General features: G+C 36.7%; 1 protein-coding gene across 3 annotated transcripts in view; it reads right to left on the bottom strand.

Moving 5' to 3' along the window:
• VPS13B (vacuolar protein sorting 13 homolog B) overlaps positions 1–24,225 on the bottom strand; it is an 891,476-nt gene that overhangs the window by 382,580 nt on the left and 484,671 nt on the right. For all 3 annotated transcript variants that reach the window (XR_004026232.1, XM_030795363.1, XM_030795364.1), the window contains exon 25: positions 23,533–23,736. Coding sequence is in view for 2 of the 3 variants with exons in the window: in XM_030795363.1 (XP_030651223.1) it covers positions 23,533–23,736 (204 nt within the window). In the remaining variant the exon portion in view is untranslated. The remainder of the gene's footprint in view (positions 1–23,532; positions 23,737–24,225) is intronic.

Raw genomic sequence — 24,225 nt, 5'->3', positions numbered from 1 at the left:
GCTTTGAATGTCTCAAACAAAAATATTAATTTCCTATGCTAACGAGTCATAACCAGTAGTCAACTGTCAGAACAAAACACCCCTTAAAATTTAAACAAAGACAATATAATATGGTCAGTATTCCATTTTCTATAGACAGGTTGTCAGAGCAGAAGCCACTAATCTCTAAACACTTAAAAGCAGGAATAATAATTAAAATCCCGTACAAAACAAACCAAAGTCCCAGCTCTCATTACCACAGACATGCCATCTAGACAAAGGTATATTCAGCTCCTACATGAGGCTTTTATTTTAACCTCATTGTTTTATAAAATCGTTCAGTCAAAAGAAAATTCAATTTCCCTGCAACCTCAGAAGGAGGTCCAATGGGGAAGATTTTCATAGAATGACAGGCAAGTGTTTATTGTAAGAACACTTAGGCACCAAGCATAGCAAAGTAACAGTGTTCTGGGATTTACTGTTAGAGAAAATTATAGAGTTAAACCTGAAGACAGTATAGTTATTCTTTGTCCCAAATACACCAAGCAAAGCAAATAGCTCACTGTTTGTGGGGTTTTCATACAAATGCTTTTACAAAATAAGTAGTTCTAAATCTGCTACAATAGAAATTCCCACAACTTGAGAAGCTATAAAAAAAATCAGTTTTTTGGTTAGCTGTCTAACATAACACAACATCTAATAAAAAGCACAAACTAATTCCAGATAAGGATGCTTATTAAATAAAAGGCAATATATATAGCCTTTCTTTATGGATAGGTTTATAGAGTAGAAGTATCCTTAAATTAAATCCTCCCTCCAACAGACAGAACAACATCATATTCCAAGGATGGAGAACTGAGAGAAAATAGCATCTCAAATCAGTAAGACTTCAATTTTTAACACTACTTGGTATACTTGGTAAGAATGCTAAGAAAACTGTGCCTGCAAATTTAGTAAGCACTCCTCAGTAAAAGCTCTGCTGTACTTCCTTATGCAGTTTCAGTTTTCATTTTGGATTTACAGCATTTTGTTTGGTATTGTTAAACATGTTTGTGCATTAATTTTCTGCTCTGTTTCCAAATCTGTTGTGAAAATCAGGCCAGAAATGGAGATGCTGAACTATTTTCCCATACATCCTTAGGCCAAGTTCTAAAATAAACAGTTCAATTCTTTTACCATTTTGTTGCAAATTGACCAAATACTAAGTTTATTTTCCTAGGTGAATTTATCTTTGTTTATTTGGAAGAGCAAACACTTTATAGCGCTTCATCCTTGGCCTGCTTCAGAGCTTAAGAATGATCACAGTTTTGGCCCCATTGCTACTCTATCTTATCAAAATAACTCCTGCGTTCTTGTTCTATTACAAAACTTCCCAAAGGGCTAAACACTTCGACCATTGTTTGTACTTAAGTCAACAGTAACAAGTGGCCTGCTGTGGTCTCAACTACCTTTGCTCCCACTATTTCAATGCAAGAGTGGGAAAAAATGATTGTTTTAAGCTCAGTACCTAAGCTTCAAACTCATATTTCCCGCTTTACCATGACTCAGACTGAAACACAGGAAGCTGGAGTTATATGTGCACAAAAGTACAGTGCTCCCTATCAACATGTCAGCATGAAAAGAATTACTCATAGTTTAAAGTATAAATCATCTAAGGATCAGATAAACAAATATTTCCATTTAATACAAACAATTGTTAGAATGTGTTTTCTTTTTATTTTCATGAGCTTATTTTCTTTTTATTTTCATGAGCTTATTCTTTTTTTTATTGATTTTTTTATTATTATACTTTAAGTTCTGGGATACATGTGCACAACATGCAGGTTTGTTACATATGTATACATGTGCCATGCTGGTGTGCTGCACCCATTAACTCGTCATTTACATTAGGTATATCTCCTAATGCTTTCCCTAGAATGTGTTTTATTTTATTATTATTATACTTTAAGTTTTAGGGTACATGAGCACAATGAGCAGGTGTGTTACATATGCATACATGTGCCATGTTGGTGGGCTGCACCCATTAACTCTTCATTTAGCATTAGGTGTACCTCCTAATGCTGTCCCTCCCCCCTCTCCGAACCCCCCAACAGTCCCCAGAGTGTGATGTTCCCCTTCCTGTGTCCATGTGTTTTCATTGTTCAATTCCCACCTATGAGTGAGAACATGTGGTGTTTGGTTTTCTGTCCTTGCGATAGTTTACTGAGAATGATGATTTCCAGTTTCATCCATGTCCCTACAAACAACATGAACTCATCATTTTTTATGGCTGCATAGTATTCCATGGTGTATAGGTGACACATTTTCTTAATCCAGTCTACCATTGTTGGACATTTGGGTTGGTTCGAAGTCTTTGCTATTGTGAATAGTGCCGCAATAAACATACATGTGCATGTGTCTTTATAGCAGCATGATTTATAGTCCTTTGGGTATATACCCAGTAATGGGATGGCTGGGTCAAATGGTATTTCTAGTTCTAGATCCCTGAGGAATGGCCACACTGACTTCCACAGTGGTTGAACTAGTTTACAATCCCACCAACAGTGTAAAAGTATTCCTATTTCTCCACATCCTCTCCAGCACCTGTTGTTTCCTGACTTTTTAATGATGGCCATTCTAACTGGTGTGAGATGGTATCTCATTGTGGTTTTGATTTGCGTTTCTCTGATGGCCAGTGATGATGAGCATTTTTTCATGTGTTTTTTGGCTGCATAAATGTCTTCTTTTGAGAAGTGTCTGTTCATTTCCTTTGCCCACTTTTTGATGGGGTGGTTTGTTTTTTTCTTGTAAATTTGTTTGAGTTCATTGTAGATTGTGGATATTAGCCCTTTGTCAGATGAGCAGGTTGCAAAAATTTTCTCCCATTTTGTAGGTTGCCTGTTCACTCTGATGGTAGTTTCTTTTGCTCTGCAGAAGCTCTTTAGTTTAATTAGATCCCATTTGTCAATTTTCACTTTTGTTGCCATTGCTTTTGGTGTTTTAGACATGAAGTCCTTGCCCATGCCTATGTCCTGAATGGTAATGCCTAGGTTTTCTTCTAGGGTTTTTATGGTTTTAGGTCTAACATGTAAGTCTTTAATCCATCTTGAATTAATTTTTCTATAAGGTGTAAGGAAGGGATCCAGTTTCAGCTTTCTACATATGGCTAGCCAGTTTTCCCAGCACCATTTATTAAATAGGGAATCCTTTCCCCATTTCTTGTTTTTGTCAGGTTTGTCAAAGATCAGATAGTTGTAGATATGCGGCATCATTTCTGAGGGCTCTGTTCTGTTCCATTGATCTATGTCTGTGTTGTGGTACCAGTACCATGCTGTTTTGGTTACTGTAGCCTTGTAGTATAGTTTGAAGTCAGGTAGCGTGATGCCTCCAGCTTTGTTCTTTTGGCTTAGGATTGACTTGGCGATGCGGGCTCTTTTTTGGTTCCATATGAACTTTAAAGTAGTTTTTCCAATTCTGTGAAGAAAGTCATTGGTAGCTTGATGGGGATGGCATTGAATCTATAAATACCTTGGGCAGTATGGCCATTTTCACGATATTGATTCTTCCAACCCATGAGCATGGAATGTTCTTCCATTTGTTTGTATCCTTTTTATTTCATTGAGCAGTGGTTTGTAGTTCTCCTTGAAGAGGTCTTTCATGTCCCTTGTAAGTTGGATTCCTAGGTATTTTATTCTCTTTGAAGCAATTGTGAATGGGAGTTCACTCATGATTTGGCTCTCTGTTTGTCTGTGATTGGTGTACAAGAATGCTTGTGATTTTTGTACATTAATTTTGTATCCTGAGACTTTGCTGAAGTTGCTAATCAGCTTAAGGAGATTTTGGGCTGAGACAATGGGTTTTCTAGATATCCAATCATGTCATCTGCAACAGGGCAATTTGACTTCCTCTTTTCCTAATTGAATACCCTTTATTTCCTTCTCCTGCCTAATTTCCCTGGCCAGAACTTCCAGCACTATGTTGAATAGGAGGGGTGAGAGAGGGCATCCCTGTCTTGTGCCAGTTTTCAAAGGGAATGCTTCCAGTTTTTGCCCATTCAGTATGATATTGGCTGTGGGTTTGTCATAGATAGCTCTTATTATTTTGAGATACGTCCCATCAATACCTAATTTATTGAGAGTTTTTAGCATGAAGGGTTGTTGAATTTTGTCAAAGGCCTTTTCTGCATCTATTGAGATAATCATGTGGTTTTTGTCTTTGGTTCTGTTTATATGCTGGATTACATTTATTGATTTGCATATGTTGAACCAGCCTTGCATCCCAGGGATGAAGCCCACTTGAACATGGTGCATAAGCTTTTTGATGTGCTGCTGGATTCGGTTTGCCAGTATTTTATTGAGGATTTTTGCATCAATGTTCATCAAGGATATTGGTCTGAAATTCTCTTTTTTGGTTGTGTCTCTGCCAGGCTTTGGTATCAGGATGATGCTGGCCTCATAAAATGAGTTAGGGAGGATTCCCTCTTTTTCTATTGATTGGAATAGTTTCAAAAGGAATGGTACCAGTTCCTCCTTGTACCTCTGGTAGAATTCGGCTGTGAATCCATCTGGTCCTGGACTCTTTTTAGTTGGTAAGCTATTGATTATTGCCACAATTTCAGAGCCTGTTGTTGGTCTATTCAGAGATTCAACTTCTTCCTGGTTTAGTCTTGGGAGGGCGTATGGGACAAGGAATTTATCCATTTCTTCTAGATTTTCTAGTTTATTTGTGTAGAGGTGTTTGTAGTATTCTCTGATGGTAGTTTGTATTTATGTGGGATCGGTGGTGATATCCCCTTTATCATTTTTTATTGTGTCTATTTGATTCTTCTCTCTTTTCTTCTTTATTAGTCTGGCTAGTGGTCTATCAATTTTGTTGTTCTTTTCAAAAAACCAGCTCCTGGATTCATTAATTTTTTGAAGGGTTTTTTGTGTCTCTATTTCCTTCAGTTCTGCTCTGATTTTAGTTATTTCTTGCCTTCTGCTAGCTTTTGAATGTGTTTGCTCTTGCTTTTCTAGTTCTTTTAATTGTGATGTTAGGGTGTCAATTTTGGATCTTTCCTGCTTTCTCTTGTGGGCATTTAGTGCTATAAATTTCCCTCTACACACTGCTTTGAACGTGTCCCAGAGATTCTGGTATGTTGTGTCTTTGTTCTCATTGGTTTCAAAGAACATCTTTATTTCTGCCTTCATTTCATTATGTACCCAATTGTCATTCAGGAGCAGGTTGTTGAGTTTCCATGTAGTTGAGCGGTTTTGAGTGAGTTTCTTAATCCTGAGGTCTAGTTCGATTGCACTGTGGTCTGAGAGACAGTTTGTTATAATTTCTGTTCTTTTACATTTGTTGAGGAGAGCTTTACTTCCAACTATGTGGTCAATTTTGGAATAGGTGTGGTGTGGTGCTGAAAAAAAATGTATATTCTGTTGATTTGGGGTAGTGAGTTCTGTAGATGTCTACTAGGTCTGCTTGGTGCAGAGCTGAGTTCAATTCCTGGGTATCCTTGTTAACTTTCTGTCTTGTTGATCTGTCTAATGTTGACAGTGGGGTGTTAAAGTCTCCCATTATTATTGTGTGAGAGTCTAAGTCTCTTTGTAGGTCACTCAGGACTTGCTTTATGAATATGGGTGCTCCTGTATTGGGTGCATATATATTTAGGATACTTAGCTCTTCTTGTTGAATTGATCCCTTTACCATTATGTAATGGCCTTCTTTGTCTCTTTTGATCTTTGTTGGTTTAAAGTCTGTTTTATCAGAGACTGGCATTCCAACCCCTGCCTTTTTTTGTTTTCCATTTGCTTGGTAGATCTTCCTCCATCCTTTTATTTTGAGCGTATGTGTGTCTCTGCACGTGAGGTGGGTTTCCTGAATACAGCACACTGATGGGTCTTGACTCTTTACAGAATTTGCCAGTCTGTGTCTTTTAACTGGAGCATTTAGTCCAATTACATTTAAAGTTAATATTGTTATGTGTGAATTTGATCCTGTCATTATGATGTTCGCTGGTTATTTTGCCTGTTAATTGGTGCAGTTTCTTCATAGCATCGATGGTCTTTACTATTTGGCATGTTTTCATGGTCGCTGGTACCAGTTGTTCCTTTCTATGTTTAGTGCTTCCTTCAGGAGCTCTTGTCCAGCAGGCCTGGTGGTGACAAAAATCTCTCAGCATTTGCTTGTCTGTAAAGGATTTTAGTTGTCCTTCACTTATGAAGCTTAGGTCGGCTGGATATAAAATTCTGAGTTGAAAATTCTTTTCTTTAAGAATGCTTATTGTCTGAAACCTTCTTCTGTCAACTCATCAAAGTCATTCTCTGTCCAGCTTTGTTCCATTGCTGGTGAGGAACTGCGTTCCTTTGGAGGAGGAGAGGCTCTCTGCTTTTTAGAGTTTCCAGTTTTTCTGCTCTATTTTTTCCCCATCTTTGTGGTTTTATCTACTTTTGGTCTTTGATCATGGTGATGTACAGATGAGTTTTTGGTGTGGATGTCCTTTTTGTTTTTTAGTTTTCCTTCTAACAGACAGGACCCTCAGCTGCAGGTCTGTTGGAGTTTGCTAGAGGTCCACTCCAGACCCTGTTTGCCTGGGTATCAGCAGTGGAGGCTGCAGAACAGCAGATTTTCGTGAGCCACGAGTGCTGCTGCCTGATCGTTCCTCTGGAAGTTTTGTCTCAGAGGAGTACCCGGCCGTGTATCAGTCTGTCCCTACTTGGGGATGCCTCCCAATTAGGCTGTTCCGGGGTCAGGGGTCAGGGACCCACTTGAGGAGGCTGTCTGCCCTTTCTCAGATCTCCAGCTGCGTGCTGGGAGAACCACTACTCTCTTCAAAGCTGTCAGACAGGGACATTTAAGTCTGCAGAGGTTACTGCTGTCTTTTTGTTTGTCTGTGCCCTGCCCCCAGAGGTGGAGCCTACAGAGGCAGGCAGGCCTCATTGAGCTGTGGTGGGCTCCACCCAGTTCGAGCTTCCTGGCTGCTTTGTTTACCTAAGCAAGCCTGGGCAATGGCGGGCACCCCTCCCCCAGCCTCCCTGCTGCCTTGCAGTTTGATCTCAGACTGCTGTGCTAGCAATCAGTGAGACTCCATGGGCGTAGGACCCTCCGAGCCAGGTGCAGGATATAATCTCCTGGTGTGCCGTTTTTTAAGCCTTTTGGAAAAGCGCAGCATTAAGGTGGGAGTGACCCAATTTTCCAGGTGCCGTCTGTCACCCCTTTCTTTGACTAGGAAAGGGAACTCCCTGACCCCTTGCACTTCCTGAGTGAGGCAATGCCTCATTCTGCTTCGGCTTGCGCACGGTGTGCTGCACCTACTGTCCTGCGCCCACTGTCTGGCACTCCCTAGTGAGATGAACCCGGTACCTCAGATGGAAATGCAGAAATCACCCATCTTCTGTGTCGCTCGCGCTGGGAGCTGTAGACCGGAGCTGTTCCTATTCGGCCATCTTGGCTCCCTCCCTAGAATGTGTTTTCTTAAACTAGATTCATTTACAATAAGTTCTCTATATTCAATAGTTTTGACCCAACTAAGCAAGAAAAACAATGTTTTAATAGTAAAATGTTTAAAAATTTTAATCATTGTTTTTGAATGCAAATTGTAATTTAAAAAAATCAAACCTGCAATTTCAAAGTGTTCCCCATATACATAATTAATATAAGTAACACAAGAAATGTAAGGTAACCTCAGATTATTAGCTTATATTTACATGATAAAACTGAGTTTTTAAAAATCAAGTAGCCAATAATTTAAAGACATTTTTAGATGAATATTTTGAAATAGGAAAGGCTTTATACACAAATATTGTGTTGAATGGTATGTGATGGCTAAGCAATAACCTTCAATTTTCTATCCTGTTTTGATATCTTTATTTTTTCCATAGAAATTCAAATAAGATGATAGTCTAAATGTTATCATTTCTACATTCTGAATAAAAGTTTCTCTCTAAATGTTAAGGATAAAACCATTTAAAGAAAAATATGAAATGACATAAGTATTTTCAGGAGTTTTAAAACAATTACGAGAAATTTTAAAAATAGCAATTGAGTAAATTCAAACTAAATATACTATCTAAACGGTTGTTTGAATAATAATTTGAGGTAGATTACTGCATAGGTTAACTGCACTTGAATAACTGAAAAACTGACAAGAGTTTTGCTACTAAAGCAAACTCTGTAAACAACCCCGAAGTTGATGCGAAACAACCTCTCAGTCCAATATTCAGTTTTCAATTATCAATGTATGTTCAACAGTTACTGGACATTAAAAAAGGAACCACTTCATGCTTAATTTTTTTAACTACGCTGATAATAAAGCAATTTTAATTCTTGAATGAATAAACAATGCTTGTCACATTTTGCCATGACCCTAAGCTTCCAAACATTGAGTAGTTAATATATCAATTTTTACTTTAGGTAGAGTTGTAAATAAATATTCTAGTATTCACTCAGCATTTTAGATTATTCCACAGCTTTGAAATTACTTCCTGTACTACTGCTGTGATTAAGGAAGACATTACCAAAAATATTTTATATACACAGAAAAAGTTAAAATGAAAAAAACACTAAATAATTTGCCTAAAATCACAACTCAGAGGAATTTAATTTTGTCAACAAAATATAATCCTTTAAAATCACATTTATTGAAACTACTGAAAACCCAGAGATCCAAAATATGATTTTATGTTGTTATAACAGTTTCCCAAAGACACACAGGTTATGAAAGTATCCTGTAAGGGAAGGATGTGAGTGTGTGTAGTTGTGTACGTATGTATGTGTTTGCTTTGTTTACTTGTCATGAAGAAGAATCATCAAAACGTTAGTGCTTTTTTTTTTTTTTTTTCTGAGATGGAGTCTCGCTCTGTCTCTCAGGGTGGAGTGCAGTGGCGAGATCTTGGCTCACTGCAAGCTCCACCTCCTGGGTTCATGCCATTCTCCTGCCTCAGCCTCCTGAGTAGCTGGGACTACAGGTGCCCACCACCACGCCTGGTTAAGTTTTTATATTTTTAGTAGAAACAGGGTTTCACCATGTTAGCCAGGATGGTCTCGATCTCCTGACCTCATGATCCACCCGCCTCGGCCTCCCAAAGTGCTGGGATTACAGGCGTGAGCCACCGTGCCCAGCCTAATGTTAGTGCTTTTAATACCAGTTTTTATTGTTGTACTGTCCTATAAGCAAAATAGCATAAAAATTTTAATGAGTATAATTATATAATGTTCCACTTTCTAGACCACCGACCTGAACAAAAATTTGATAACTTCATCTAGCTGAAATACAATGCAGTATGTTCTTCATAAAATATAAAGTTTTATTTATCTTTAAAACCAATGCAACAGTGAGTGTGGCAGAAACAGGTGGCTGTATTCCCAAATTTTGCTCTCCCTTCTATAATACAAAATTGTCTGTGAGTAACGGTAATCCAACTACGGGCTAAATTTCCCAGCCCACTTTGGAATTATGTTTATACGCACATCCATGCCGCATCACTAATATTATAATCCTCAAATGATAAAGGACTATGTCTTAATAACTTAGGTTTTAAAGAAAATACTGAATATTAATAAGCTAAGAATAAAATTTAAGAAATTCAAAAAACAACAGAATAAACCCAATAAAAAAGCAATATCTATCTCAGCCTAAGTAGGGCAACAAAGTTACCCCAGATAATTTTTAAAAACAACTCTAAAGTGCATGTAGGTTTAAGGGCTTGATTTCATACTGCCCAAATGTTTCAAAAAACTTCCAGCTGTAAGATTAACAGTATAGGGGTCCCAGGCTAGTGGCAGCTGCTAAGTCCCTTAGAGAAGCAAACACATAAAATGTCTTTGTCGGGGCACAGGCCCTCAACCACCATGTAAGGGCTTCACAGAAGAAGTTCCACTGATGAGCAACACCCAACACTAAATTACACAGTGCCAAAGAAAACAATCTAGCATGGGCAAGATTTAAGAAAACAACAAGTGGTCAGATTCAACTCTAAAGAAGTTCAAATACCAGATCTGATAAAAAATAAAAGAAAATAATTATGTTTAAAATGATTAAGGGCAAAAAACAAACTGAAAATACAAACTCATATTGTATATATAGTTTTACGTATTTACATAAAAATATGTGTAGTGACTTAATGAACATATGCATCTCTATGCCATGTACCACAATAAATGTGATTTAAATTAATCATAATGTGAGTTAGTATTCCAAAATTATTCAACATCGATATTATGAAGAAGAGTACGTTTAGAACCCACTTTGAACCATACTTAAAATAAATTGGGGTTATCCTTTAATAAAGATAATAAGTGATGAATGGTGATGCAAAGTTTATATTTCACATCCAGTATAGCACTGAAACAATATAATCACTATTTGACAACTTTACTTCTGAGTCAGTAGAAGTCTCCCAGTCTGAATCATTTTACTTGTAATCTATAGTGTTTGACTTAACAAATATTTAAGACAGAAAAAAAAACAGTATAAAAAGTATAGCTAACATGGAAAAAGTAAAAGCCATAAAGGGCCAGTTTGTCAATATGTCTTTGGCCATCTGTACAGAGTTTAATTACAGCCAAAAGAATATTAGAGGTTTCCCTTGAGAAGAAAATTATAGAAAGAGATAATTATGGTAAACTTTAAAAATATTGTCTAATATTTTCAAAATAAATTGGAATATTTATTAAAAAACTACTAAAGTCCTCACCAGAGAAATTAGGAGACAAAATGAAATAAAAGGCAACCAAATTGGAAAGGAAAAAGTAAAATTATGTCTTTTAGCACATGACATGATCATATAAGTATAAAGCTAAAGATTCCAAGAAAACTTTTAGAACTAATCGATGAATTCCACAAAGTTGTGGGATACAACACCAACATACGCAAATCAGTTGTGTTTCTATGCATTAAAAGCAAACAATAAAGAAAGAAAATTAACAGAATAATTCCATTTACAATTGCATCTAAAATAATAAAATGCTTAAGAATAAACATAACTGAGGAAGTAAAAGACATAATGAAAACTATGAAATATCTTTAAAAGAAATTAAGATGACACAAATAAATGGAAAGACATCCAGTGTTCATACATTGGAAGATTTAATATTAAGATGGTGAGTTATTTTTTAACGGATACAGAATTTCAGTTGGGGAAGATGAAAAAATACTGGAGACTGTTGTGAAGGTTATACAACAATGTGAATGTACTTAACATCACAGAATTGTATACATAAAATGGTAAAAACAGTATATTTTATGTTGTGTATATTGTACCACAACAAAAAAATTAAGCCAAAAAAGTTATAGTAATATAAAATCATGAGTATACACTAACAAAAACACATTACTATACGTTCATTAGTTTTACTTGACATAAATTGGGCCACTGGAGTGGGATGGAAATATTTATCTTATCATTAAGTATTATTTTGTCAATACATAGTATAAAGTTTAATTTCTAGGAACAAAGCTATATCAGTGTTGGAGATGGAAAAAGGATGAAGATGCTTCTCTATGTTCTCTCTAACATTATTAAATTAGGGTCCTTTATCCATATGGTCCTTACCATTTCATTCTCTTTCTTTCTTTTTCTTTTCTTTTTTTTTTTTTTTCAGATAGAGTCTTGCTCTGTCGCCCAGGCTGGAGTACAGTGGCACGATCTCAGCTCACTGCAACCTCCGCCTCCCAGGTTCAAGTGATTCTCCTGTTGCAGCCTCCCGAATCGGGATTTCAGGCACATGCCACCACACCCAGCTAAGTTTTGTATTTGGAGTAGAGATGGGGTTTTGCCATGTTGGCCAGGCTGATCTTGAACTCCTGATCTCAGCTGATTTGCCTGCTTCAGCCTCCCAAAGTGCTCAGACGACAGGTTTGAGCCACCATGCCCAACCCATTCTCTCTCTCTTCAAATAATTTTCTAAATGACATCTAAACTAAGACTTTCAAATTTAGATCAGATATGTGTTATAGCCAAGTACCTTTTCAATTAAGATTACTTTTTTAACATGGAAAATATAGTGATTAGGAGAAATTTCAAATGAAAACAGTTTTCTAGAGAGTAGGACAAGAGGGAACACTTGCTAACTCATTTATAAAGATAGTAAAATCTTCTAATCTAATACCAAAAGATGACAAGGCTATTATAAGAAAAAAATACAGAATTCAACAGAATTATATACTTAAAATGGTAAAAATGGTCAGTATCACTCATGACTATAGATACCAAAATCCTAAACAATTAGCAACCTCAATCTAGCAATACCTATCACAACCAAATTGGGATTTTTCTAGAAATGCATGGTCAGTTGCACATGTGAAAATCAATTGATATAATTAGTCACATTAAGAGAATAAAGGAGATAAATTACGTATATAATAATTTCAAAGTCGCTTCCAAGATGACCAAATAGGAACAGCTCTAGCCTACAGCTCCCAGTGAGATTGACGCAGAAGATGGGTGATTTCTGTATTTCCAACTGAGGTACCCGGTTCTTCTCACTGGGACTGGTTGGAGAGTGGGTACAGCCCATGGAGGGTGAGCCAAAGCATGCTGGGATGTCTCCTCACCTGGTAAGTGCAAGGGGTCGGGGGATTTCCCTTTCCTGCCAAAGGAATCCATGACAGACTGTACCTGGAGGACCGGTACACTCTTGACCAAATAGTGCGCTTCTCCCACAGTCTTAGCAAGCAGCAGACAAGGGGATTCCACCCCGTGCCTGGCTCTACAGGTCCCACTCCCAGGGAGCCTTGCTCACTGCTAGCGCAGCAGTCTCACATCAACCTGCGAGGCAGGAGCCTGGCAGGGAGAAGGGTGTCCACCATTGCTGAGGCTTCAGTAAGTAAGCAAAGTGACAGGGAAGCTTGAACTGGGCAGAGCCCACCACAACTCAGCTAGGCCTACTGCCTCTCTAGACTCCACCTCTGTGGGCAGGGCATACTGAACAAAAGACAGCAGACAACTTCTGCAGGCTTAAACATCCCTGTCTGACAGCTCTAAAGAGAGCGGTGGTTCTCTCAGCATGTCATTCAAGCTCTGAGAACAGACAGACTGCCTCTTCAAGTGGGTCCCTGATGCCCATGTAGCCTGACCAAGAGACACCTCCCAGTAGGGGCTGACAGACACCTCATACAGGCAGATGCCCCTCTGGGATGAAGCTTCCAGAGGAAGAATCAGGCAGCAATATTTGCTGTTCTGCAATATTTGCAGTTGATACCCAGGCAAACAGGGTCTGGAGTAGAACTCCTGTAAATTCCAACAGACCTGCAGCTGAGGAGACTGACTGTTAGAAGGAAAACTAACAAACAGAATGGAATAGCATCAACATCAACAAGAAGGACATCCACACCAAAACCCCATCTGTAGGTCACCAACATCAAAGAACAAAGGTAGATAAAACCACAAAGAGGGGAGAAACCAGAGCAGAAAAGCTGAAAATTCCAAAAACCTGAGCGCCTCTTCTCCTCCAAGAATGGCACGTCCTCACTGCAATGGAACAAAACTGGATGGAGAATGACTCTGACGAATTGACAGAAGTAGGCTTTAGAAGGTCAGTAATAACAAACTTCTCTGAGCAAAAGGAGCATGTTCAAACCCATCGCAAGGAAGCTAAAAACCTTGAAAAAAGGTTAGATGAATGGCTAACTAGAATAAACAGTATAGACAAGACCTTAAATGACCTGATGGAGCTGAAAACCACAGCATGAGAACTACGTGACGCATGCACAAGCTTCAATAGTCGTTTCAATCAAGTCGAAGAAAGGATATCAGTGATTGAAGATCAAATTAATGAAATAAAGTGAGAAGACAAGATAAGAGAAAGAAGAGTGAAAAGAAAGGAACAAAGCCTCCAAGAAATATAGGACTATGTGAAAAGATCAAATCTACGTTTGATTGGTGTACCTGAAAGTGACAGGGAAAATGGAACCAAGTTAGAAAATACTCTTCAGGATATTATCCAGGAGAATTTCCCCAACCCAGCAAAGCAGGCCAATATTCAAATCCAGGAAATAGAGAGAATACCACAAAGATACTCCTCGAGAATAACAACCCCAAGACACGTAATTCTCGGATTCACCAAGGTTGAAATGATGGAAAAAATGTTAAGGGCAGCCAGACAGAAAGATCAGGTTACCCACAAAGGGAAGCCCATCAGACTAACAGCAGATATCTTGGCTCAAAACCACACAACTACATGGAAACTGAACAACCTGCTCCTGAATGACTACTGGGTAAATAACGAAATGAAGGCAGAAATAAAGATGTTCTTTGAAACCAGTAAGAACGAAAACACAAAGTACCAGAATCTCTGGGAAACATTTAAAGCAGTGTGTAGAGGGAAATTTACAGCACTAAATGCCCACAAGAGAAAGCAGGAAAGATCTAAAATCGACACCCTAAAATCAAAATGAAAAGAACTAGAGAAGCAACAGCAAACAAATTCAAAATCTAGCAGAAGACAAGAAATAACTAAAATCAGAGCAGAACTGAAGGAGATAGAGACACGAAAAACCCTTCAAAAAAATCAGTGAATCCACGAGCTGGTTTTTTGAAAAGATCAACAAAGTAGACAGACTACTAGCCAGACTAATAAAGAAGAAAAGAGAGAAGAATCAGACAGACACAATAAAAAATAATAAAAGGGATATCACCACCGATCCCACAGAAATACAAACTACCATCAAAGAATACTATAAACACCTCTATGCAAATAAACTAGAAAATCCAGAAGGAATGGATAAATTCCTGGACATATACACCCTCCCAAGACTAAACCAGGAAGAAGTTGAATCTCTGAATAGACCAATAACAGGCTCTGAAATTGAGGTAATAATTAATAGCCTACCAACCAAAAAAAGTCCAGGACCAGATGGATTCACAGCCGAATTCTACCAGAGGTACAAAGAGGAGCTGGTACCATTCCTTCTGAAACTATTCCTATCAATAGAAAAAGAGGGAATCCTCCCTAACTCATTTTATGAGGCCAGCATCATCCTGATACCAAAGCCTGGCAGAGACACAACAAAAATAGAGAATTTTAGACCAATATCCCTGATGAACATCGATGCAAAAATACTCAATAAAATACTGGCAAACCGAATCCAGCAGCACATCAAAAAGCTTATCCATCAGGATCAACTTGGGTTCACCCCTGGGGTGCAAGGCTGGTTCAACATATGCAAATCAATAAACATACTCCATCACATAAACAGAACCAATGACAAACACCACATGAGTATTTCAAAAGATGCAGAAAAGGCCTTCCACAAAATTCAACAGCCCTTCACGCTAAAAACTATCAATAAATTACTTATTGATGGAAGCTATCTTAAAATAAGAGCTATTTATGACAAACCCACAGCCAATATCATATTGAATAGGCAAAAACTGGAAGCATTCCCTTTGAAAACCGGCACAAGACAAGGATGCCCTCTCTCACCACTCCTAATCAATATAGTGTTGGAAGTTCTGACCAGGGCAATCAGGCAGGAGAAAGAAATAAAGGGTATTCAAGTAGGAAAAGAGGAAGTCAAATTGTCCCTGTTTGCAGATGACATAATTGTATATCTAGAAAACCCCATCGTCTCAGCCCAGAATCTCCTTAAGCTGATAAGCAACTTCAGCAAAGTCTCAGGATACAAAATCAATGTGCAAAAATCACAAGCATTCTTATCCACCAATAACAGACAAACAGAGAGCCAAATCATGAGTGAACTCCCATTCACAATTGCTTCAAAGAGAATAAAATACCTAGGAATCCAACTTACAAGGGATGTGAAGGACCTCTTCAAGGAGAACTACAAACCACTGCTCAACGAAGTAAAAGAGGACACAAACAAATGGAAAAACGTTCCATATTCATGGGTAGGAAGAATCAATATTGTGAAAATGGCCATACTGCCCAAGGTAATTTGTAGATTCATTGCCATCCCCATCAAGCTACCAATGACTTTCTTCACAGAATTGGAAAAAACTACTTTAAAGTTCATATGGAACCAAAAAAGAGCCCACATTGCCAAGTCAATCCTAAGCAGAAAAAAAAATAAAAAAAAAAAACCAAAGGAGATGGCATCACGCTACCTGACTTCAAACTATACTACAAGGCTACAGTAACCAAAACAGCATGGCACTGGTGCCAAAACAGAGACATAGATCAATGGAACAGCACAGAGGCCTCAGAAATAACACCTCACATCTACAACCACCTGATCTTTGACAAACCTGACAAAAACAAGTAATGGGGAAAGGACTCCCTATTTAATAAATAGTGCTGGGAAAAGTGGCTAGCCATATGTAGAAAGCTGAAACTTGATCCCTTCCTTAAACCTTATACAGAAAGTAACTCAAGATGGATTAAAGACTTAAATGTAAGACCTAAAACCATAAAAATCCTAGAGGAAAACCTAGGCAATACCATTCAGGACATAGGAACGGGCAAAGACTTCATGACTAAAACACCAAAAGCAATGGCAACAAAAGCCAAAATAGACAAATGGGATCTAATTAAACTAAAGATCTTCTGCACAGCAAAAGAAACTCTCATCAGAGTGAACAGGCAACCTACAGAATGGGAGAAAATTTTTGCAATCTACCCATCTGACAAAGGGCTTATATTCAGAATCTACAAAGAACTTAAACAAATTTACAAAGTCTCTTCCAGAGGTTCCACTAACTTAGAATCAAGCTAATATCAGTCAGCCCAGACCCTACATAGTAACACAAATTTTAATTCTCTGGGTTTCAATTTTCTAGTATATAAAATAAAAATGCTGGTCTAAAGGATCTGTCTGACAATCTTTTTCGAAAATACAACTGTAAGTTGACAGAATTAAGACAAAGATCTTTGCTCACTTTTCAAGTTCCGCAAAACCATTACACCAAAGTCAGAGGAAGCCAATTGTTAAGACTGAGAAAAGGAAAAAAGAGAGAGTTCATAATAACAAAGAGAAGGAAAGTAGCAGACAGTTTAGCTAGTTTTCCCCAGGAGGAAAAAAAAAATACACCTTAGAGAAAATCAATTACTAACATTCTTTTTTTGTTTGAAGGGTTACTATAGAAACTAAACATACTACTCGAATTTTCCCTTTTTTCCCCTTTGGGACCCATATTTTCTGCCAAAATTTTGAAATATGCTTGAACACAGTAAGGGATAATATTAAGTGCTACTATAATTCTAGACCATTCAGGCTAGTACTAAGCAAATGATATTAAAATGACAGAAATGTGCTCTTCTAAATCAGAAAATCAGTACCGCATAAAGTATCTTTAAAAACATTTCGATTTACTTTCTTTCCCCTCCCTCTACATTTTAAACCAAATACATCAATTATCAACATATTCAACAGTTAAAAAAATTAAATACTATTTCTGGTACTACATGAGTTTTAAAATGGTTTTTCAGGTGCAAGTCATATAACATGCATACAATTTCTTCAAGGCAAAACTATTACATTAAAAATTCATCAACCCTTGTGCACCAATGTTCAAAGCAGCATTATCCACAACAGACAAAAAGGTAGAAATAACCCAGATGTCCAGCAACAAAGAAACAGATAAATTAAATGTGTTATACACATACAATGAAATATTACTCAGCCATAAAAAGGAGTGGAATTCTGATACATACAAAGAAAGGAATAAGCCTTAAATATATTACACAAAGTAGAATAAGCCAGACACAAAAGGACAAATACCATACGATTCTTCTTACATGAAGTACCTAGAAAAGGCAAATCGATAGAGACAGAAAGTAGAATAGAGGTTACCAGGGATGGAGGGAGAGGAGAAGACAGAGTTGTTAGATGGGGATAGAGATTCTGTCTGGGATGATGAAAAAGTTCTAGAAATAGATAGTGGTTATGCTACACACTGTGAGTGTGCCTAATGCCACTAAATTGTACATTTTAAAATGGTTAAAATGGTAAATTTTACCATGTATATTTTTTACCACAATTTAAAAAAATCACCAAAGAAGTTAATTGATAGGATTGAGAAGTTAATATGTACAAGGAGAGTGAGATTAAAAAGACTAGTTCTTAGTAAGAAATTTTAATACCAGCAATATGGAGACTAAGCTGAAATGAACATTTACCATTTGTACTACCACAGCACAGATATTCTGGATAAAATGCCAGGTGAATTTAATATCGAAAAGTGCCACATATCTTTTCTTTGGCCCTCTAGATCTACTCTCTACCCTTCACTACCCTCCGTGCTTGAGAAGTTAATCTATATGAACAATATGAATGGATTTCCAGGTCCTCTGTTTTTTTTTTTTTTTTTCTTGGTTTCAGTCAATGAGAAACAGTGGCAGGAAACAGAGGAAGTGGAGAATGAAGTCTGGGTATTTATTCCCTGTTCTGATAAACTCTCTCTCCTGCCCTTTAAGCCTACCGGTGTCAACAACTGCTCCAGGGTACTCAATCATCTCCTGTTAACTGAGATTTCCCTTCCCAGTTAACATCTTTGTCCTTTTACTAAATTGTCTTAAACTGTCCAATTTCAGACTACCATCTTTTTCTAATACGATAGCAAAACTTGAAATAAAGACAAATACTATGGTGTCAGAAACGAAGAGGAAACACAAAGTCAGGGTAACAAGTGGAAACAGTCCTTGGGAGTATGTAGAAGTATCAAACTCAGATAAGGGTCGAGGGGTTGAGCAATGGTGTTTTAACACTCATTCAGGGACTGCAGATATAGTCTAGAGTCTGAACTGGGGAGTTCTTTGCATAAAGTCTGGAGGCAAACAAGCTGCTTTTTAAGCAAAAGATACACTAGACACCAGGCTTCAGCAGGCTAAGAAATGCCATGGATGTTTTTCAGATTCCTAGGACAGAGAAGAGGTGAAAGTGGCGGCATGATAAAGTCATTCACAGCTGGGCAGGATGGCTCACGCATGTAATCCCAGCACTTTGGGAGGCAGAACACCTGAGGTCAGGAGTTCGAGACCAGCCTGGCCAACATGGTGAAACCCCATCTCTAGTAAAAATACAAAAATCAGCCAGGCGTGGTGGCAGGCGCCTGTAATCCCAGCTACTCAGGAGGCTGAGGCAGGAGAATCGCTTGAAATTGGAAGGCAGAAGTTGCACTGAGCCAAGATCGCGCCACTGCACTCCAGCCTGGACAACAAGAGTGAAATTCCATCTCAAAAAAACAAAAAAAAACAAAAAAAAACAAAAAAAAAACAAAAAAAAAACAAAATAAAACAAACATGAAAAACTAAATGCTATTATTTGCTTGTGTGGGATGTCGTGCATACTACTTATATGATAAGACAAACACTTGTTGATAAAGAAACCTAAAAACTGCCCAAGGTTCCCTGAAATCTCTAGCACCCTGGCAAAAGTGAATGTCAAAATGCTCTGTAGGGACAATTCTACAACAGAGGGCTCATAGGAATCACACAGAAAAATTAAACTGTTGAAGATGAGTTCACAGTAAGATATTACAAACCACACGAGAAAATGAACCAGAAAAAGGGAGAGTCAACAGACATAACAAAAATTTAGCATCTCCAATAAATGGAGTTAAGAAAATCTAAAAGGACTATAAACCAATTATTTTAAAATGTTAAGAAATAAAAGAATGAACAATATGAAGGGGAGACTATATAAATACTTTTTTGTTTGTTTTAATCTATTCAAAAGCCTTTATGCTTCTTTGAACATAGCATTCCTGGAAAGCTCTAGAAGTCCTTCTCTCCTCCTAGTAATCATTGTCCTGATAATCTTTTGATTATAAGAATATTTTCTATTAGCCACACTATCATGTCAACAACACATCTGTATACAGATTTAAATATAGAATACATGTGTTGCGGATAGTTATAGTAGTACTTTCCAACCTTTTTCATATCATTGCATATGTAGGAAATGTTATTTGTATCTGTGGTAAGCAGAAAAATTTCCACAGCATTGAAAGCTTCATTCACCCTAGACCCACCCAAAGACTCTAAAGGCCAAGGTAATCCATGTCTCAGCATAGCTGTGACACATCTCATGGTATTTCAGTGCACTCGTTAGCAAGCTCTAAGTTATAATTCATCTTTCATAAATATGTTCTTAATATTTTTATTGCCTTATTAATAAGGTGTTAATGAATTTAAATAACATTGTTACACTGAAATAATTTTATAATTATAGCTCCTTCCTCCCTTGTTATAACAAAATGATATAACAAATAACAGCATAGGGCTACTATGGTACAGCATTTGATTAGTGTGGCAGAATCTTCTGCCCAGGGCTAAGGAGAAAATTAAAAGTTAAATTGAAATGACATAATTAGTTAACCCTAGTAGGGTTTCAAAAATCTGTTAACAAGTTACATGAAGCATATCACTGACTGACAACTTGCCTGATCTGTTGTGAGTAAATCCTAGTGTTGTTCCTGACTTTACAAGAGCTGGGAACATAAAATGAAGACTCACTAAATTGAAAATGTTTAAATGGTACCCTGTGTATATAGAAATTTGCCTATACTCAAGGCCTAATGCAAAAATTTTATGAAGGAGACTTGCATTAGCTTTCCCTTTTGGAGTACTCACTAAACTAAGTATTTTACAAGCATTATCGCTCTCTTTTTTTTTTGAGACAGGACACAGACTCACTCTGTCACCCAGATGGTTAAGATATGATGATCAATTTTAAGGCATTGATCTAACTTTACCTTGCAACCTATAAGGAGGTGTTTGTCTACCGAATATTTCATGTTTAATTTCTATTCTTGCTCTCAAAAAATATTTACAGGTAGATTAACTATGTGTGCATCTGGGTTTAAATTTACCTCTTTCAAAATTAGCCAGTAAATGATGACATAAGAAAATATAGTCATTGTTTTCATTCAGTAGCTTCAATAGTGAATAACCATCTTCATAAAAATCTTCCTGCCCTTTATGAAAAACAAATCAGCTAAATTATTTTAAGGTACTTCTCAGCAAATAATCTTCCCAAGTGGATTTCAAATTGATACTGGACTAGTAGTAATCACCTCTTTTCTTGACCACACTATATAAATAAGAGAAGAGGGTGCATTTTGAAAATTTTGTCATTTTCAGATCTTTCAAATCTGATACAGATCAGATTAAATCTATAGATAGTACAAAACAAACAAATCTACTACGAGCATTTTCATTACTTGTCTTTATAACCCAATCAGAAAAAATCCTCAACTTTCTAATTTGAAATGAATTTCAGTCATATAAGGGTATTATTAAAATTAGAATTTACTTTTTTTTAAGCAATTTAGCAAAATTTTCCCCTTTCTTAACTTCTTCACTTTGGCTGATGAAGATACTATTCTTCTAGTATGTATTATTATACATCTAGTAAAACAAAATTGTTACTCATGTCTTACTCATTTTTAAATATCCATCTCAAATATTATTTTCTCTGCAAAATAGCCACAGACCTCTTAGAATGAATTTATGAATTCTTCCTCTATAAATGTAGGGCATGTTTATTTTTATTACATTTCACATCAGGGCCACCATGTCCTTTTGTGTTGTTTGTACAGTGTACAATCCTAGAGTGTATGATTCACACTATACCTTGTATGAACGGTAGTCTCTAGATGTATGACCAAAAGCTGTCACCATTTCATGTGAGCCCTGTCTTTCCTGGACTTGAAATGTCTTTTAAATGTTTCTTTCAAAAAAACACATTTCCAAAAGAGTTGAGTGAGCACTCCAAAATGGATGTCATGTTCCTCTAGACATTTCTGTAAACACAGTACTTAGAAAACAACTGTTTAATGGAACACTCTCCTTTCAGCCACTAAAATGTCTCTAAGATTTAACAGTATTTATCATTTTCACTTGTATTATCTTTGTCTAGCAACTGATTACCTTAAACTTTGATTACCAAAGGATTTCACAAAATATATTTTGTAAAGTGTTAATAGGCAGACTGAGAAAGATGAGCTTTTGGTTAAGTAAGTGTGGAAACTGCTTATTCAATAAAGTTAAACAGCTTTTTTACTGCAGGAATTCTAAAAGATTTTGTATGCTAATAATATTGGAACTCTTCAAGAAAGAATTCACTGCTTTTACTCTAGAAAGGATACATCCCATTAACTTCATACGGGCTCATTTCTAGACTTCTTATCGCCTCCTCATTTGGGAAGAAAAAAGAAAAAAGAGAAAGAATAATCTTATCACCTAGGCTACTGTGATTCTTAAGATTTGGAATGGGCAAGATAGAAAAGTTGCCTGTATAGGGGGTTAAACAGATGTACTCTAAAGTGTTAAATGCCTTAAAGCAGCTGAAATTTGCCCTTTTAACTGAGTTTGTTTGCTTTTACTGATTTGTAAGATGAAAGAAATTAACATCCCGTTTACTTGATTCTTATCCCATCCTGTATTTTTCCAATAGCTTTATTTCCAGAGGAAATGGTGTCTTTACGCAGAAACAAAAAAATGTTAACTTCTACCTCCATCTACTATAGAACAGTAGTTCTCGTTGGGGAAATTTCTGTCCTCTAAGCAATGTTTTGGAAATGAATGGGGGTATTTTTTGTTGACTCTATGTTTGTGTATCATTATTGGGATTTAAAGGTTAGGAGTCAGGGGTTCAGGAGATCCTGTGTAGAATAGGGCAGTCCTGAAAAATGAAGACTGTCTCATATATATTCACATAGGTAAAAATCCTGTTTATAAAATGTTTTAAATCTAAACACTTTTTTCTTCATTTTTCCATGATTTTAATATACACTAGAAGTTCCAAAATTCAATTATTATAATGAAAGATTGAACTATGTTGTGTTTGAAACTTTACCAAGAGTTTGTCACTAGTTTAGAAAATCATTTCACCAACAGCAATACCACTTGTGGTATTAAATATAGACCTGTACAAGTCTATTTGCAGCCATCATATTCACAGTAATTGCATGTGACTATTCTGTTATGTCTTCTAATGTAGTCATGCCCAGGCATTTATATATTGAAGTACATAATACTGTATCTTAAATTACTTTCCTTTTATTTAAGACATTATATATTTTTGAAATTATATGTATATGTAAGTTATATTATTTTTCATTTTCATTTCTAGTTATATTTTTATTTTCATTTCAGGATAGTAAAGGAGGCATTATAAAATATTTCTTATACAAAAGAGGTACTGGCATTCTAGGTTAGGATCTTAAAAATAAAAAGAAAAGCTTTTATAATTGGGAGGAAGAGGAGAGGGCATTGGGTCTGATAGGGTTGAAAACCACTAATCTAAACCAGGTGACTAGATAATAATAGTCACCTGGTTCAAAAAAGGTGTAGAGGAACAGAGGTAGGGAAAGGGGAAGCATGAGTCTCTTTTTCACTCAGTTTCTACATTTCCACACTTCTGAGGAAACATACCTTTACTGTGTCTCAGTTTTCACCATTTCACAGAGGCTGCACTATCCTGAACTACCCCAAAAGCTGCTAAAAGTGAATAAAAAAAGAAATTCTTGTAGCTAAAAGGAATACACAGTCACTGCTGCCACAGCTCCTCTTGAACCTTCAGAATCTATCAGTTTTCACAGTAGTGAGGTTATCTTCATTTTAAACCATGATCTGGAAATCTGTGTTATATATTAACCTTCATTTTGTAACAGGATTTTCAAAAACACTTACCTCAGTAGTAGTCCCAATGTCAGCAGATGGGCTGCATGTGCTGGTATCTGGAGGAGCTGTGCCTATACTGCTTCTAACTGGAGAAGTAGGAATAGGCCCTGCCAAGGTCTCTGGAGAGGTTGAAGATAGGTTGAGATTGCCTCTCTTCTGAATCTTATTCCAGACCTTATTCATGGTATCAGTTAGTTCACAGAAGAGCTGGACCTGAGAGCATAAGAAAAAAAAAGAGAAAACAAGTCTTTCAACTTCCAGTTTCAATCCACTAAAATAATAATATGAGAAAACTAACTATTCCAGAGAAATAAAATTTATAAAACAAAACTCTACCAATGCATCACCGATCACTTTAACTTACACTTGAAATTTGCTTCATACTCACACTGTGATATTTAATAATCAACCTAGCATTCCTGTGAATTAAAACCCACAGTAATGTAAGCACAGCTTATTAGCAAACAGTAGATTGATTTCAATATGTGAACAACAGAACACATACAAATGCCTCTCAACCAGAGGACAGAATCAAAATTAAAAAACAAAGGCGTTCTAGTAAATGTAATTATTTAGCATAATATGAAATAACTACCATCTTAATTTCCACATCTAATTTTCTCTGTGATTCCCAGGAATAAATCTGAAACTGGATTTTTTGTCCCACAAAACAAATTGAAAAAGAATGATATAACATCGAAT

This window comes from Nomascus leucogenys, chromosome 16, assembly GCF_006542625.1.
Source record: "Nomascus leucogenys isolate Asia chromosome 16, Asia_NLE_v1, whole genome shotgun sequence".
Lineage (NCBI taxonomy): Eukaryota > Metazoa > Chordata > Mammalia > Primates > Hylobatidae > Nomascus > Nomascus leucogenys.
Note: the sequence above shows the minus strand (reverse complement) of the source record. Positions and strands in the feature narration are given on the sequence as shown.